Source organism: Neofelis nebulosa, chromosome 3, assembly GCF_028018385.1.
Source record: "Neofelis nebulosa isolate mNeoNeb1 chromosome 3, mNeoNeb1.pri, whole genome shotgun sequence".
Taxonomy (NCBI): domain Eukaryota; kingdom Metazoa; phylum Chordata; class Mammalia; order Carnivora; family Felidae; genus Neofelis; species Neofelis nebulosa.
The window spans coordinates 29,482,927-29,500,942 of record NC_080784.1 but is presented as its reverse complement, the minus strand read 5'-3'; the positions used below and the strand labels follow the sequence as shown (position 1 = coordinate 29,500,942).

General features: G+C 36.2%; 1 protein-coding gene across 8 annotated transcripts in view; it reads left to right on the top strand.

Annotated features, from left to right (window-relative positions):
- Window positions 1-18,016, top strand: part of TEX15 (testis expressed 15, meiosis and synapsis associated) — a 100,338-nt gene that overhangs the window by 27,441 nt on the left and 54,881 nt on the right. For 7 of the 8 annotated variants that reach the window (XM_058720209.1, XM_058720210.1, XM_058720208.1 and 4 more), the window contains exon 3: window positions 8,130-8,280. In XM_058720209.1, the coding sequence (XP_058576192.1) occupies window positions 8,142-8,280 (139 nt within the window). In that variant the 5' untranslated portion in view covers window positions 8,130-8,141. Of the gene's footprint in view, window positions 1-3,626; window positions 3,761-8,129; window positions 8,281-18,016 lie in introns of those variants that run through there. The other variant, XM_058720204.1, reaches the window with a different exon arrangement.

The window sequence follows — 18,016 nt, the reverse complement described above, 5'->3', positions numbered from 1 at the left end:
TTCTAGCCTGTGCAGTAAGGCAAGCACAAGAAATAAATGGTGTAATAATTGGAAAAAAGAAACATGCTGAAAATCATTATAATATGCCCTTCCTCATTCAGAAAGGTTATGATTGTTCATGAAGACAAATTATTAGAATCAATAGAAGCATAGCAAGGTTGCTGGCAGTCAGTGTACAGAAATCAGTTTCAATGAAAGTCATTTTGCCTAACAGTTGAGTGTATTCATGCCAATGTCAGACTGCCTGGCTTTAAATTCCAACAAACACTTCCTAGCTTTCTGTCCTTGGGCACATTATTTAACTTACACTTTTTTCCCTAATTTAAAATAAGGGAATCTTATAGGGATATGATGATTAAGTGGATCAATATATATCTAAAGCACTTAGATAAGTGTCTGGTTCCTAATAAGTGTTACAGATAAATATTGTCATTATCATGAACACCACTTTAAACATTAGCAGTGAATAAAATACAACTTTTTAAAAAGATAATGTGTAGTGATTTAAAAATTATGACAAACTTAGAATAAATCCTTTATTTTTTTAATGTTTATTTAGTTTTGAGAGAGAGAGAGAGAGAGCAAGGGAGGGGCACAGAGAAGGAGACAGAGGATCCAAGCAGGCTCCAAGATGTCAGCACAGAGCCTCACGTGGGACTCAAACACCATGAACCATGAGATCATGACCTGAGCTGAAGTTGGACATTTAACTGACTCAGCCACCCAGGCACCCCAGAACTTACAATAAATTCTTTAAAACATGTTATACCCTTGTGGAAAAAAGAAATCTTTATTGAAAGATGTAAAGGACCTGAATAAATAGGAAGATAACCCATGTTCAAGAGAGGAAGACTCATAAAACAATATCATTGATCAGTAGTAGATCAGTGAAATTCCAATTAAAACCTAAACAAGATTTCTTATTAGACAAACTTATTTTACATTTATTTATTTATTTATTCATTTATTCATTTATTTATTTATTTACATCCAAGTTAGTTAGCACATAGTGCAACACTGATTTCAGGAGTAGATTCTTTAATGCCCCTTATCCATGTAGCCCATCCCCCTCCCACCGCCCCTCTAGCAACCCTCTGTTTGTTCTCTATATTTAAGAGTCTCTTATGTTTTAGACAAACTTATTTTAAAATATGTGTGTAAGAGCAAAGGTGTTTCAAAAAACAAGATTTGTTTTTTATTTTCTTTTGGTTTTATCCTAACATATATCAAGATTTATTATTGTGTGGTGTTGGTGCAGGAATGCAGAAAGACACCAATAAAACAGATCAGAGAGCCTAGAAATCATACATATGTGGAAAGTTGATTAATGTCAGAGATACCAGAGATAAATAGGGAAAGGAAAGATTTTTCTAATGCTACCATGGTTTGATACTCATATGGAAAAATTGAGCCCTTCTTACCTCAGACTAACATGAATTTCAGGTTATTTAAGGACTTGAAGGTAAAAGGCAAAACTATAAAACTTTTCATAGAAGAGAATAGAGAGGATATTCTTTATGATCTTGGGGAGAATTATTAAAGTTTATCAAAAGCAAAAACAAAATATAAGGAAAAAGTGTATAAATTCAACCACATTAAATATTTTTCAAAAAAGTGAAAAGATAAGTTTAAAAAGTGAGGGGAAATTATTTGCAACAAATATGATTGATGAAGTGCTCATATCTCAAAAAGATTTTTTTGGGGGGACGCCTGGGTGGCTCAGTCGGTTAAGTGGCCTACTTCGGCTCAGGTCATGATCTCACAGTCCATGAGTTCAAGCCCTGCATCGGGCTCTGTGCTGACAGCTCAGAGCCTGGAGCCTGTTTCAGATTCTGTGTCTCCCTCTCTCTCTGACCCTCCCCACATTCATGCTCTGTCTCTCTCTGTCTCAAAAATAAATAAACGTTAAGAAAAATTAAAAAAAAAAAAAAGATTTTGTTTTGGCAAATACATAGAGTAGAATAAATAGCCTCATAAAAAAGTGGGTAAAAAACATGAACAGGCATTTCACGGGTTTGAAAACACAAATGACCAATAAATATACACAGTCTTATGAAAAATCAGACATGCAAACTAACCATAGTGAGATAGCATTTGCAGATATTGAATCGGCAGGAATTAAAGTCTGGGCCAGTATTATGTGAGTTGAAAATATGGAACAACTGGAACCCTCCTACACTGCTGGTGTTAAGATAAAAATCCAGTGTAATAAAAGGTTGAGAAATTAAACTACACAAAAATTAAAATTTTGCTATGGGATACAAATGCCATAAATGAAATTAAGACAAAAATATTGCAACCTTTATTATGACAGACAAAAACTAATATCTCTGTGTATAAAATCCTTACAAATCATTAAAAACCATCTTACTTGTAAAAAAGAAAAAATGGAGAAAAAGATAGGAAGAACAAGTGACAGGAAAAAAATGACTCAACCTCACTAGTAATGAAAGAAATGCAAATTAAAACCACAAGATTTTGTTTTTGTTGTTGGCTAAAATTAGTTTGATAAATACTACTTAAAAAATCTTCAAAGAGAATATTCTCTTATTTCCCTTATAGAAGTAAACATTAAAACAATAATGTTTTAGTGTTGAATTATTAAGAGACTGAGAAAGGACCACCTGAAATCAGGATTATGAAGTCACAGCAATCAGGGAAGAGTGGGGCAGATTGGTCAAGAGTATCAAATGTAAACAGGCCAAGTAAGTTATGAGCCAGAAGTGTGCTTACGTGAGTGAGAGACTGATGTGAAAAAGGTAACTGAAGATTGCTGTTGAGGTGGAGTTGAAAATCAAAGTAGATTGAGGAGGAAGTAAGGTGATCTAGATAAAGACATGTATAACCCTGGTAGAATCCTATTTTGGTTTTGAAATGATCAGGTTTGAGCCTGTTTAAATGCTGTTGGGCAAGATGCAGAGAAGCAAAGTGAGTAGGGATTCACTCACTTTGAAATTCATAATACAGTAGAGAGATAATTGAGACAATGGGAGTATGGGAGAAAGAGCCCTGAAATGGAAATCATAAGACCTAGTTTTTATTGTCCCAATTAGTTGTGTTGCTTCATTTTTGACAGAGGTTGGCAAACTCTTTCTGTAAAGGGCTAGGTAGTAAATATTTTAGTCTGTGGGCCCCAGAGTGTCACATTTACTCAGCTATGCTTTTCTAATAGTAAAGCAGCCATAGACAATAGATAAATTGGTGTGGCTGTGTCCCAGTAAAATTTACTTACCATGGACCCTTAAATTTGAGTTGCAGATAATTTTTTAAGCGACAAATACTATTCCTGACTTTTTTCCAGTCATTTAAATTTCAGTCCCTATGAAAACTAATAGTGGGCCAGCATTTGCCAATCCCTGATCTGTAAAATGAAAGATACGACAAAAATGTATTTTATTTCTCCATTATATAGTCTTAATTAAGGGATTCTTGGCTTAATATCACTAAGTGTATATGCAGTTTATCATATGTGTGATCTGATTTAACTATTTGCTTATCAAATAATTCTTAGTCTGAACCATTTAGAACTCTGCAGAAGAACTCAGAAATTACTTTTGTGACTTAAATTCTGAGAGTATTCTTTATTCATCAGGAACTCTTTCTTGAGATTACTAGAAGAGGAATGAATGATCTTTGCCATATCTGCATATCATCATTACAGTAACTTCTGTAATATTCTAAAGTAGACTTATTTTTTACTTAAGTATATTTTGGGATGGAAAATGAATAGGAAGTCAGTATTATTTGGCACAAATAGAAGGTAAGTGTAAAAATAAGTTAGAACAGTATTATTTGCCAGAAAATCCTGAAACTGAGGCATTGCTTTTGTTGTTGTTAAAGAACAGCAAAGTTTTAGAGATTTTAAAGATAAATTAATAACAAGCTGATTCATACAAAAGTTTGAAAGAGAACTGAAAAAAAACTTTCTCATTAATGCTTTTGTGTATCTGCAGTCATCCTGAGTTACCTTGTATAAGGACTCAACTGATAGCAGTTGAGTCTCATTAAAGAAACTCTAAGGCTAAGTTTTTCACTTGAAACAGGTTCTGTTATTAAGACTCTTTGACAATCAGGTTAAAGATTTTGCAGGTTTATTTAGTAATCTCTAATCTCCCAAACATGCAAGTCCTTAATGTTTGATGATGGTCTTCGGAAACCCAATACAAATATTCTTCTAAAATGGACTTCAAGGGGCGCCTGGGTGGCTCAGTCGGTTAAGCGGCCGACTTCAGCTCAGGTCATGATCTCGTGGTCTGTGAGTTCGAGCCCTGTGTTAGGCTCTGTGCTGACAGCTCAGAGCCTGGAGCCTGTTTCAGATTCTGTGTCTCCCTCTCTCTGACCCTCCCCTGTTCATGCTCTGTCTCTCTCTGTCTCAAAAATAAATAAACATTAAAAAAAAAATTAAAATGGACTTAAGAGGATCAAATATTTAGCCTGACTATTTGACATAAAAGATATCTATTCTTTGGCCATTACTTGTCCCTGAAAAATGTAATACGATTCGTAATGCACACAGAGTAACACACTGCAGAAGTTAGTGAATTGTTGGAGGTTAGTTGAGTAGTTGCTAGTATTAGAGAGCTATTAAGAGCTAGTATTAGAACCAACATCACTTGACTTCTAAGCAGGTTATCTTTGCAGTCCTGTGTTTGACAAATAGTGTAACTTGGTTCCATAGGATAGACTTTAGGAATATACAAATAGTTAATTGTGTCCATGATAGCATACAGGTGCTACAACCATGTGAAATATTATTGATATTATCAGTCTCAGAGAAGTTAGGCATTTTGCCTAATATAACATTGTTAATTAATGGTAGAACCAAAATTTGAAACATTATGATTTTTTTGCCTTTCTAAGTAAAATTCATTCTTCATCTAAAACTTCATCTAAGTTTTCTCTTACAAGCTGAAACACTTTTACTCCCAGAAATTCCCAAGCCCTTTTCTTTTTTCCCTTTAACTTGCCTTTATACCTTTTATTTCTTGCCATTTGCCCTTGTGAGCACCGCCAGCCCACTGTTACAGGGAAGCAGAGATAAAGGAAACAAAGTCATTCTTATTTTATTCTTAATTGAAAAGGTAGTGCTCCTGATATTTAGCAATTTGCTATAAATTTTTGGTGTTCGTTACCAATTTCTCTGTCGCTTCCTCTTTCCTAAGATGTTTTTTAAAAAAAAAATCATAAGTCTATGAGATAATCATAGTCTGTTGAGAGAATCACTTGATTTTTCTTTTTTAGTGTATAGGCAAAATACTTTTAAAAGGTTTATGTAGTAAATGAGGTGTACATATTTCCTATTGATAAATCTCCCTTGCATTTCTGGGGTGAACTCAGATGGTTTGTGATATATTAATATCATTTTTACTTTAATTTTTTTATTTTTTAAGTTTATTTGAGAGAGACAGAGCACGAGCAGGGGAGGGGCAGAGAGAGAATCCCAAGCAAGCTCCACATTCCGGCTGAACCCAACATGGGGCTCGATCTCACAATTGTGAGATCATCACCTGAACTGAAATCAGGAGTTGTATGCTTAACCACTGAACCATCCAGGAGCCCCATAATATCATTTTTACTTTTAGAATCAGTTTGTAACTTCTAATTTAATTTCTTCTTGACAGTACTAAGATGATGAATTCTTGTAATTCCTTCTTAAATCAGTTTTAATAATTTTTTTCCTAGAATGTATTATTTTGTATAATCTTTAAGTGTGTTAGCTTAACATTGATCATAATATACATACTTATTTTTTAAGTGTTTATGTATTTACTTTTGAGAGAGAGAGCATGAGTGGGAGAGAGGCAGAGAGAGAATCCCAAGCAGGATTCACACTGTCAGCATAGAACCCGATGTGGTTCTTGATCTAACAAACCACGAGATTATGACCTGAGTGAAAATCAAGAGTCAGACACTCAACCATTTGCATACATATGTAAAAACATATCCTGTTATGTACTACAGAACAGGATATGTTTATGGGACTGTGAATATGAATATAAAGATTTATATGAATTTGTTATCACTTTAATATGGCTAAGTTGTTTAGGCTGAAGTTTTTCAAGTATTATTCCTACTTGAAAAATTGCTGGGTGCAACTTAATAAAGAACATTGAAGGGCGCCTGGGTGGCTTAGTCGGTTAAGCATCCAACTTCAGATGCTCAGGTCATGATCTCACAGCTTGTGGGTTTGAGCCCCACATCAGGCTCTGTGCTGAAGGCTCAGAGCCTGGAGCGTGCTTCACATTCTTTGTCTCCGTCTCTCTCTGCTCCTCCCCTGCTCATACTCTTCTCTGTCTCTCAAAAATAAACAAACATTAAAAAAAAATTTTTTTAAAGAACATCGAATACCATTGTGCCCTGAATATTCATTTTTCACTACAGTTTTTAACTTAGCTAATTTGTGACTTAGTGTTATCCTAAGCACTAAGGAACAAAACCAGTGAATTTCAGAGCCCCACTTTATTAGTAAATTGTACTAGAGGAACATTGTATAAGAAACCATACAGCTATAATAGTATCCACCTTTCCTGAAAATACAGTTTAACTATAGTTAAAGGCAGTATTGAGGATTGTTGCAGCACTTGGCCCTTCAAGTATATTCAAGTGATGGTAGTATCCCTTTGTGTACAGTAGGTATAGATCACGATTAATTGAAAAGTTTTCTTGTAATTTAAGTCATTAAATAAATTATTCTTCCTTCTCCCCCTTACCAGATGAATATGGCTATCTTGACAGCTATCTCTCAGGCTGGTATATCTTGGCAACAGTATTTCTTTTGTTGTTGTTAAAGATTTTATTTTTACATAATCTCTGCACCCAACACAGGGCTCAAACTCACAATGCCAAGATAAAGAGTCACGTGCTCTACCAACTGAGTTAGCCAGGTGCCCTGACTCAAGATAGTGTATCTTGTGGGTGTTCTTGTTAGGTGACAACACCACTGGTGTCTGTCAGTGAAGCTAGATGAGAGAAAGGCTGATTTTCTGTTTCTAGAGATTTCTGTCTATTCAGATTCCCTATTCTGATCCATGTTTGGGAGATTGTAAGATTATCTCCCATAAAGGGTGGAGTGGGGATTGAAGGGAAAATCTTTTGTGAACCTTCTGTAGAATTTTATCCTTTATGATCCTTCTGTAGAATTTTGGCAGCTCTTAATGTAGATTATGAGCTAAGTTGGAACTAAGCAGTTAATAGCTATCAGGAGGTCCATGAACCATATTATGAAATGGTATGAAAAAATCCATGTCTACATATATTTCTGTGTGTAGACTCCATAACTTTCCTTCAATACCTAGTATGAGTTCTACTTGAAAGGTTAAGAATTAACTGTATGTGTTGGGTGGGAGGGGAGGGAGGGTTGGAGAGAGAAAGAAGGGAGGAAAAGAAATCTGTTATAGTATGACAATATATGAGGTCTTAATCCATTTATAGAGTGATACTATGGAACATTAGCCAATGATTGACTGTTTAGGCAATCCACTGTAGGGATAGTCCTGTAGTAGTTGGTTTACAACTTTAGGTTTTTCCCACAGGCAGAGATTCTGATTTAGAGAATTCATTCTGTTCACAGAAGTGTATAGACAAAATGCTTTTTAAAAACATAGTATTTGGCAAGAATTTTACCAAATGTTAATAAAAAATTGTTGTTCAGAGGTGACTGGGTGGCTCAGTCAGTTGAGCATCTGGTGTCAGCTGAGGTAATGACTCACAGTCCGTGAGTTTGAGCTCCACATTGGGCTCACTGCCGTCAGCATAGAGCCTGCTTCAGATCCTCTGTCTCCTTCTTTCTCTGTCCCTACCCCATCAAAATTAAATAAACATTTTTTAAAAATTGTTTGGAAGTTATTAAACTTTTCAGGAACACACACTTTTAGTTACCCCATTACAGTTTTATAAATTACAGAGAAAAGGTTTATTAGAAGCTAACAAAATAAATATTTAAAACATTATGTAAAAGCTAAAGCTGTTAATTTTTTATTTTGGGTGACCTGAAAAATTGTGATTGGAACCTGTTGTGAGTGTGACCAAGACAGTGTGTTCAATTCCATGTAAGAAATTTTAAAGTTTTACTGCCATTGCCTCTTACTTATTAATTGACCTTTTGTTTAATAATTTCGGGTTGATTTTAGGCCACCAACAAAATGGAAATGAAAGATATTGCTAAACACAAGACACTATGGAAAATGAACTCAACCAGTGAGCCTTTATTACTTGCTGGTGTAGAAGTCAATCCTTTGAAGAAATTCACTATTCCCAAGATCAGGAGGGCAGCTGGGAAAGGTAATATTTACTATTTCCAAGGAAGGCGGGGTTATTTTATAACTATTACTGCATTTTTCTGATTCTTAGTTTGTGTTCATCTTCTGTTTTGACTATATAAAATTAGATGAAGTCATGCCTTTAATTCCTTAAACACACATGTACCTTTGGTTCACACACAATGAAACAGACATGACTCCTATCCCTTTCACTAAGTACACTTAAAATTGCTGGACATTATACACAAAACAAATAGTAGAAGACTTTGGAAGGTGTAGAGAAGATGGACCACTTAAAAACCCTGGGACGCAAGGAATGTCACTGCAGTAAGTTCTCTGGATTTTATGTTTGTGTTTCCTCCATGTCTCAGATCATATGCCAACAGTCCAGGAATACCAGCTGGAATAGACACAGAAAGCCCCAAGAAAAGTGTCTTCTCCCTTGAAAAGGACTAGGAAGGGCACATCCTAGAAAAATAGAAACTTATTTGACAGTATATCCCTTACTCCTACAAAAAACTAGGGGGGAAAATATAGTCGGTACACCTTTGTTAGCAAAAGCTAAGTGGAGGGCTTAGACTTCTATCCACTCCTCTCCCCTTCATGGCAGTAACAGGTTCCCCTCCCTGGCATCCCCTCCCCTGCAGTGTCAGTGGTTTTCCATCCCTGCCCAGTGGTGATGAGCCACCCCTTCTCACTTGGAATAGAGTCCATGAAGACCAAGTATGGAGCCTGGACTGCTATCACAACTGTCAGTTACAAAACACCTGTCCCTTTCCCACATTGTCATTGGAGGCTGAGTCAGGAGCAGTGACTTCTACCCCTTTCTCATGGTAACAAAGCACCCCACCCCCCCCCCCCACACACACAGTGTTGTTGGAGACTCTTTAGGGAGCCAGGATTTCAGTCCAATCTGGTGGTAAAGAAATCAGTCCCTCCCTTTTCTTACTGGCAGTTTCCCCTGTTAGCTCAATTTCAGTAGAGGCTTGGTAAAACCCAAGATTAAATATGATCCAGAATATCTTAACAATATCCAAAATGACCAAAATAAAATTTTTTGAAATCACTCATTTTCTACCAACCAGGAAAAATATCAACTTGAATGAGACAAAGTAATCCATAGATGCCAATACTCTGATGAAACAGATGTTGGAATTAATCTGACAAGGCTCTTAAGGCAGCCATTATAATGGTGTTTCAGTAAGCAACTATGAACACTCTTGAAACAAATGAAAAAATAGAAAATCTCAACAAAAAAATGCAAAATGTAATAAAGAACCAAGTAGAAATTTTGGAACTGAAAAATACAATAATCAAAATAAAAACTCAAAGGATGGATCCAGAGAAGAGTTGAGAAGAAGACATTGGAAATAGTCAGTGAATTTGAAGATAATAACAATAGAAATTACTCAGCCTGAATGACACGGGAGAACGTACACATGCACACACAGAAAAAAATACCAGAGCTTCAGGAATGTGTGGAACAATAATATAAGATTTAACATCTTTGTCCTCAGTGTCCCCAAAGAAGAAGAGAAAGAGTGTAGAAAAGTACTTGAAGGAATATTGGCTAAAAAATTTCCCAAATTTGGCAAAGGGCATAAACCTGCATAGTCAAAAGGCTGAAGGTTCCATAAACCCAAAAAGTCCATGCTATAACACAGCATAATCAAACTTCTGAAGACTAAGGACAGAAAAATCTTGAAAGCAACTAGAGCAACCACATATCTATAAGGGAAAAAAAAAATTTTAAGTAAACTCTATGCCCAACAGGGGGCTTGAGCTCATGACTCCCAAGAGTTAAGAGTCATGTGCTTCAACCAACTGAGCCAGCCAGGTGCCCCTATAGGGGAAAATTTTTTTGAATGACAGAAGATTTCTCATTAGAAACCATGGAGCCTAGAGGAGGTGGCATAACATTTAAGTATAGAAGGAGAAGAACTGTCAACCCATAGTTCTATCCCTGGCAAAAATATCCTTCAGGAATAGAAATGAAGTAGACATTTTCAGATGAAGTAAATTAAAATTTTTTCATCAACACATGGCTGAAAGAATGGCTGAACAAAGTTCTCTAAACAAAGCAACAGAAGAAGGAAGCTGGGAACATTAGGAATTAAGGAAAGATTCAAAATACAGGGAAATATAATGAGCCATCCTTCTCTTGAGTTTTATAATTATGTTTGACAGTTGGAAAAAAAGTTGTAACATTCTCTGATGTGATTCTCAGTGTATATAGAGGAAATAATTATAAAGTGAGATGTTACCTTTGGAAGGAACTGGGCGAATGGGAATATAGGTGCTTTCTGTATTGTATATTACAACTACATGTGAATCTACAGTTACATCAGAATTAAAAGATTTTTATAAAAATAGATCAAAATGGATTTTTTTAAATGTTTGAGTAACCCATAGGAAGTCAGGAAAATGAAATCAAGAATTGAACAGTGGAGGAAAAAACAGATAAATGGCAGGCTTAAGCCCTAACATACCAATTATATTAAGTGTAAATGATATATACCAATTAAAAAAACGGGTTGACACAATATATTTTTATTTATTTTATTTTATTTTATTTATTTTTTTATTTTTTATTTTTTTTAATTTATTTTTGGGACAGAGAGAGACAGAGCATGAACGGGGGAGGGGCAGAGAGAGAGGGAGACACAGAATCTTAAACAGGCTCCAGGCTCCGAGCCATCAGCCCAGAGCCTGACGCGGGGCTTGAACTCACGGACCGCGAGATCGTGACCTGGCTGAAGTCGGACGCTTAACCGACTGCGCCACCCAGGTGCCCCTTATTTATTTTTTTTTAATATGAAATTTATTGTCACATTGGTTTCCATACAACACCCAGTGCTCATCCCAACAGGTGCCCTCCTCAATGCCCATCACCCACCCTACCCTCCCTTCTACCCCCCATCAACCCTCAGATTGTTCTCAGTTTTCAAGAGTCTCCTATGGTTTGGCTCCCTCCCTCTCTAACTTTTTTAGAGTCAATGGGGGAGTTCTCCTCCCCCATGGTCTTCTGTTAAATTTCTCAGGATACACATAAGAGTGAAAACATACAGTATCTGCCTTTTTCTATGTGACTTATTTCACTTAGCATAACATTCTCCAGTTCCATCCACGTTGCTACAAAAGGCCATATTTCATTCTTTCTCATTGCCACGTAGTATTCCATTGTGTATATAAACCACAATTTCTTTATCCATTCATCAGTTGATAGACATTTAGGCTCTTTCCATAATTTGGCTCTTGTTAAAAGTGCTGCTGTAAACATTGGGGTATAGGTGCCCCTATGCATTAGCACTCCTGTATCCCTTGGGTAAATTCCTAGCAGTGCTATTGCTGGGTCATAGGGTAGATCTATTTTTAATTTTTTGAGCAAGCTCCACACTGTTTTCCAGAATGGCTGCACCAGTTTGCATTCCCACCAACAGTGCAAGAGGGTCCTGTTTCTCCACATCCTCTCCAGCATCTATAGTCTCCTGATTTGTTCATTTTGGCCACTCTGGCTGGTGTGAGGTGGTATCTGAGTATGGTTTTGATTTGTATTTCCCTGATGAGGAGCAACGTTGAGCATCTTTTCATGTGCCTGTTGGCCACCTGGATGTCTTCTCTAGAGAAGTGTCTATTCGTGTTTTCTGCCCATTTCTTCACTGGATTATTTGTTTTTCGGGTGTGGAGTTTGGTGAGTTCTTTATAGATTTTTGGATACTAGCCCTTTGTCCGATATGTCATTTGCAAATATCTTTTCCCATTCCATCGGTTGCCTTTTAGTTTTGTTGATTGTTTCCTTTGTAGTGCAGAAGCTTATTATCTTCATGAGGTCCCAATAGTTCATTTTTGCTTTTAATTCCCTTGCCTTTGGAGATGTGTCAACTACGAAATTGCTGCGGCTGAGGTCAGGGAGGTTTTTTTCCTGCTTTTTCTTCTAGGATTTTTATGGTTTCCTGTCTCACATTCAGGTCCTTTATCCATTTTGAGTTTATTTTTGTGAATGGTGTAAGAAAGTGGTCTAGTTTCATTCTTCTGCATGTTGCTGTCCAGTTCTCCCAGCACCATTTGTTAAAGAGACTGTCTTTTTTCCATTGGATAGTCTTTCCTGCTTTGTCAAAGATTAGGTTGGCCATACTTTTGTGGGTCCAATTCTGGAGTCTCTATCCTATTCCATTGGTCTTTGTGTCTGTTTTTGTGCTAATACCATGCTGTCTTGATGATTACAGCTTTTTAGTAGAGGCTAATGTCTGGGATTGTGATGCCTCCTGCTTTGGTCTTCTTCAAAATTACTTTGGCTATTCAGGGCCTTTTGTGGTTCCATATAAATTTTAGGATTGCTTGTTCTAGCTTCAAGAAGAATGCTGGTGCAATTTTGATTGGGATTGCATTGAATGTGTAGATAGCTTTGGGTAGTATTGACATTTTAACAATATTTATTCTTCCAATCCATGAGCGTGGAATGTTTTTCCATTTCTTTATATCTTCTTCAATTTCCTTCCTTAGCTTTCTATAGTTTTCAGCATACAGATCTTTTACATCTTTGGTTAGGTTTATTCCTAGGTATTTTATGATTCTTGGTGCAATTGTGAATGGGATCAGTTTCTTTTTTTGTCTTTCTGTTGCTTCATTATTAGTGTATAAGAATGCAACTGATTTCTGTACATTGATTTTGTATCCTGCGACTTTGCTGAATTCATACATCAGTTCTAGTAGACTTTTGGTGGAGTCTGTTGGGTTTTCCATGTATAATATCATATCATCTGCAAAAAGTGAAAGCTTAACTTCATCTTTGCCAATTTTGATGCCTTTGATTTCCTTTTGTTATCTGATTGCTGATGCTAGCTCTTCCAACACTATGTTAAACAACAGCGGTGAGGGTGGATATCCCTGTTGTGTTCCTGATCTCGGGGGGAAAGCTCTCAGTTTTTCCCCATTGAGAATGATATTAGCTGTGGGCTTCTCATAAATGGCTTTTATGATGTTCAAGTATGTTCCTTCTATCCTGACTTTCTCGAGGGTTTTTATTAAGAAAGGATGCTGAATTTTGTCAAATGCTTTTTCTGCATCAATTGACAAGATCATATGGTTCTTTTCTTTTCTTTTATTAATGTGATGTATCACATTGATTGATTTGCGAATATTGAACCAGCCTTGCAGCCCAGGAATGAATCCCATTTGATCATGGTGAATAATTCTTTTTATATGCTGTTGAATTTGATTTTCTAGTATCTTATTGAGAATTTTTGCATCCATATTCATCAGGGATATTGGCCTGTAGTTCTCTTTTTTTGCTGGGTCTCTGTCTGGTTTAGGAATCAAATTAATGCTGGCTTCAGAGAATGAGTCTGAAAGTTTTCCTTCCCTTTCTATTTTCTGGAACAGCTTGAGAAGGATAGGTATTATCTCTGCTTTAAATGTCTGGTAGAATTCCCCAGGGAAGCCGTCTGATCCTGGACTCTTATTTGTTGGGAGATTTTTGATAACTGATTCAATTTCTTCACTGGTTATGGGTCTGTTCAAGTTTTCTATTTCTTCCTGTTTGAGTTTTGGAAGTGTGTGGGTGTTTAGGAATTTGTCCGTTTCTTCCAGGTTGTCCAGTTTGTTGGCATATAATTTTTTATAGTATTCCCTGATAATTGCTTGTATTTCTGAGGGATTGGTCATAATAATTCCATTTTCATTCATGATTTTATCTATTTGGGTCATCTCCCTTTTCTTTTTGAGAAGCCTGGCTAGAGGTTTATCAATTTTGTTTATTTTTTCAAAAAAACCAACTCTTGGTTTCGTTGATCTGCTCTACAGTTTTTTTATATTCTATATTGTTTATTTCTGCTCTGATCTTTATTATTTCTCTTCTTCTGCTGGGTTTGGGGTGTCTTTGCTGTTCTGCTTCTATTTCCTTTAGGTGTGCTATTAGATTTTGTACTTGGGATTTTTCTTGTTTCTTGAGATAGGCCTGGATTGTAATGTATTTTCCTCTCAGGACCTCCTTTGCTGCATCCCAAAGCATTTGAATTGTTGTATTTTCATTTTCATTTGTTTCCATATATTTTTTAATTTCTTCTCTAATTGCCTGGTTGACCCATTCATTCTTTAGTAGGGTGTTCTTTAACCTCCATGCTTTTGGAGGTTTTCCAGACTTTTTTCTTGTGGTTGATTTCAAGCTTCATAGCATGGTCTGAAAATGTGCATGGTATGATTTCAATTTTTGTATACTTAGGAAGGGCTGTTTTGTGACCCAGTATGTGAGCTATCTAGGAGAATGTTCCATGTGCACTTGAGAAGAAAGAAACAAGGGCCCTGAATGATACAATATATCTTTTTCTTTTTTTTTTGATACAATATATTTTTTAAGATGACTGAAGTATATAATGTTGATAAATCCACTGCAGATGTAGTGATACACATTTTTTAAAGTAACATAGGCAGAAAGGCCATGGAAACAGCCAAAATAAAGCAAGACTAGCTTTATTCATATCAGATAAAGCAGAATTCTGAGGAAAGAAAATTACCAGGAACAAAGAGGGATGTTGCATAATGATGAGAGAAAGGGTCAATCTACCCATACGACATAGCAAACCTTAATGTGTATACATCAAACAACAGAGCTTCAGTATGCATGAATCAAAATTATTAGAAATTAAAGAAGAAATGGACAAATTCAGATTTACAGCTGGAGACTTTAGTATACCTCTGTCAACAATTGGTAGAACTGAACTATTAAGGCAGAAAATCAGCAAAGATACAGAAGAACTTGACACCATCAAACAACAGAATCTAATTGACATTTATACATGACTTCACCCAACAACAGCAGAGTAGATATTCTTTTCAAACGCTCATTTGACACTTATCAAGATAGACAATATGTTGGGCCCTGAAACACATCTCCCCATATTTAAAGAATTGAAGTCATACAGAATATGTTCTTGGACCATATGCAAAGTAGAAATTCATAGAAAGTAATAGGTCTCAAGACACATGGAAAATAACACATTTCTAAATATTCATGAGATTTCAAGAGAAAATGCATTGAATCAAAATGAAAATGCAACATAGAATTTTAGGGACACAGCTAAAGCATTGCTAACAAATTTATAGCACTGAATACTTAACATTAGAAAATAGAAAGGATTTCATATGATCTAGTAATTCCACAACTGGGTATTTATCCAAAGAATACAAAAACACTAATTCAAAAACCTGTGTGTTTATTGAAGTATAACTCACAATAGCTAAATTATGGAAGCAGCCCAAATGTCCATTGATAGATGAATGGATAAAGAAGATGTGGAATACTCTCACTCTCTCTCTCTCTCTCTCTCTCTCTCTCTCTCACACACACACACACACACACACACACACAGTGGAATACTATTCAGCCATAAAAAAGAATGGAATCGACATTTGCAACAACATGGATGGATCTAGAGAGTATAATGCTAAGCAATATAAGTCAGTCAGAGAAAGACAAATACCATGTGATTTCACTCATATGTGGAATTGAAGAAAATTAATGAACAAAATTAAAAAGAGACAAGCCAGTGGGGCACCTGGGTGGCTCAGTCGGGTAAGTGTCCGACTTTGGCTCAGGTCATGAATCTCCGTTTAGGAGTTTGAGCCTCCTGTCTGGCTCTGTGCAGACAGCTCAGAGCCTGGAGCCTGCTTCAGATTCTCTGTTTCCTCTCTGCTCCTTCCCTGCTCATACTCTATCTCTCTCAAAAATAAACACTGAAAAAATTATTAAAAAAAGAGAGAGAGAGACAAGCCAAAACTAGACTCTTAACTATAGAGAACTGACGGTTACCAGAGGGGAAGTGGGTAGAGAGATGGGTGAAATAGGTGAAGGGGAGTTAAGAGTACATTTCTCTTGATGAGCACTGAGTAACGTATAGAATTGTTGAATCACTATATTGTACACCTGAAACTATATGTTAACACCGTATGTTAACTGTTCTGGAATTAAATTTTTTAAAAATAGGAATGATTTCATAACAGTAACTTCAGCTTCCACCTTAAGAAAATAAGAACGGAATAACAAGCCCAAAACAAGCAAAGAAGGAAAATCAATGAAAAATAAGTTGGTTGATTGAAAAAATAAAAAACTTGACAAACCTTTAGCAAGACTGACAGAAGGGACAAATGTTACAAATTACCACTATCAGGAATGAAATGGGATATCACTTCTGACCCACAGCATTAAAGGTTAATAAGGGAATACTATGAACAGATCTACTTACATAAACATAGATGAAATAGACCCATTTGTCCAAAACTACAAAGTAACAAAACATTGTTGGAAAAGAAATCTCCAGACCCAGATGGTTTCACTGGAGAATTCTAAACATTTAATTAATTAATTATTAATTTAATTATTTTATTTTTGAGAGAGAGTGAACACAAGCTGGGGAGGAGCAGAGAGAGAGGAGGACAGAGGATATGAAGTGAGCTCTGCACTGGCAGCGGCGGACACAACGCAGGGCTCAAACTCATGAACCATGAGATCATGACCTGAGCCGAAGTAGGACACTCAACCGACTGAGCCACGCAGATGCCCCAGAATGCTATACATTTAAAAAAGAGTTAATACAAATTCCACAGAACCTCTTCCAGAAAATAGAAAATAATTTTATGATATTACAAGCAGACAAATGCAATACAAAAAAAGAACAACACATGCCAATATCCATCATGAATATTGGTGCAGAAATCTTATACAAAATATAAGCGAATTCAACAGCACTGTATATAAAATGAATTAGACCAGGGGCGCCTGGGTGGCGCAGTCGGTTAAGCGTCCGACTTCAGCCAGGTCACGATCTCGCGGTCCGTGAGTTCGAGCCCCGCGTCAGGCTCTGGGCTGATGGCTCGGAGCCTGGAGCCTGTTTCGAATTCTGTGTCTCCCTCTCTCTCTGCCCCTCCCCCGTTCATGCTCTGTCTCTCTCTGTCCCAAAAATAAATAAAAAACGTTGAAAAAAAAATTTTTTTTATAAAATGAATTAGACCAGAGTACCAAAGAAAATTTATTTGAGGGATGCAAGCCTGGTTTTGTATTTGAAAGTGAATCTATATTTGCAGGATAGAGAACAATTGCATAATCATATTAATTAATGCAAAAAAAGCATTTGACAAGTTTCAACACTCATGACAAAGACCCAGCAGACTAAGAACAGGGCAATTTCCTCAACTTGATAAGGAGTATATTAAAAATGACTGTAGCTAACATCACACTTAATGATGAACAACTGAAGTTTTCTCTGTAAGAGAAGAAGGCAAGAACATTCTCATTTACCATTCTTATCAACATAGTGCTGGAAATTGTAGCCAGTGCAAAAAGTGAATGAAATTGATTTAAAAACAGAGATTGGAAAAGAAGAAATAAAACTTTCTGTTTGAAGATAACGTAGGGAAACCCAAGGAATTAAAAAAAAAAAAAAAGTCCCCAATTAGTAAGTCCAGCAAGGTCACTGGATGCATGATTAAAATACAAAAATCATAGAAGCAACTAAGTGTCCATAGATGGTTGAATGGATAAAGAAGATGGAGTATATGTGCACACACACACATACACACAGGAATATTAGCCATAAAAAAGAATAAAATCTTGCCATTTGTGACAACATGGATGGACCTAGAGGGTATTATACTGTGTGAAATAACTTAGAAAAACACAAATACCATATGATTTCACTTAACATGTGGAATCTAAAACACAGAACAAGTGAACAAGAAAAAAGCAGAAATAGACTCATAAATAC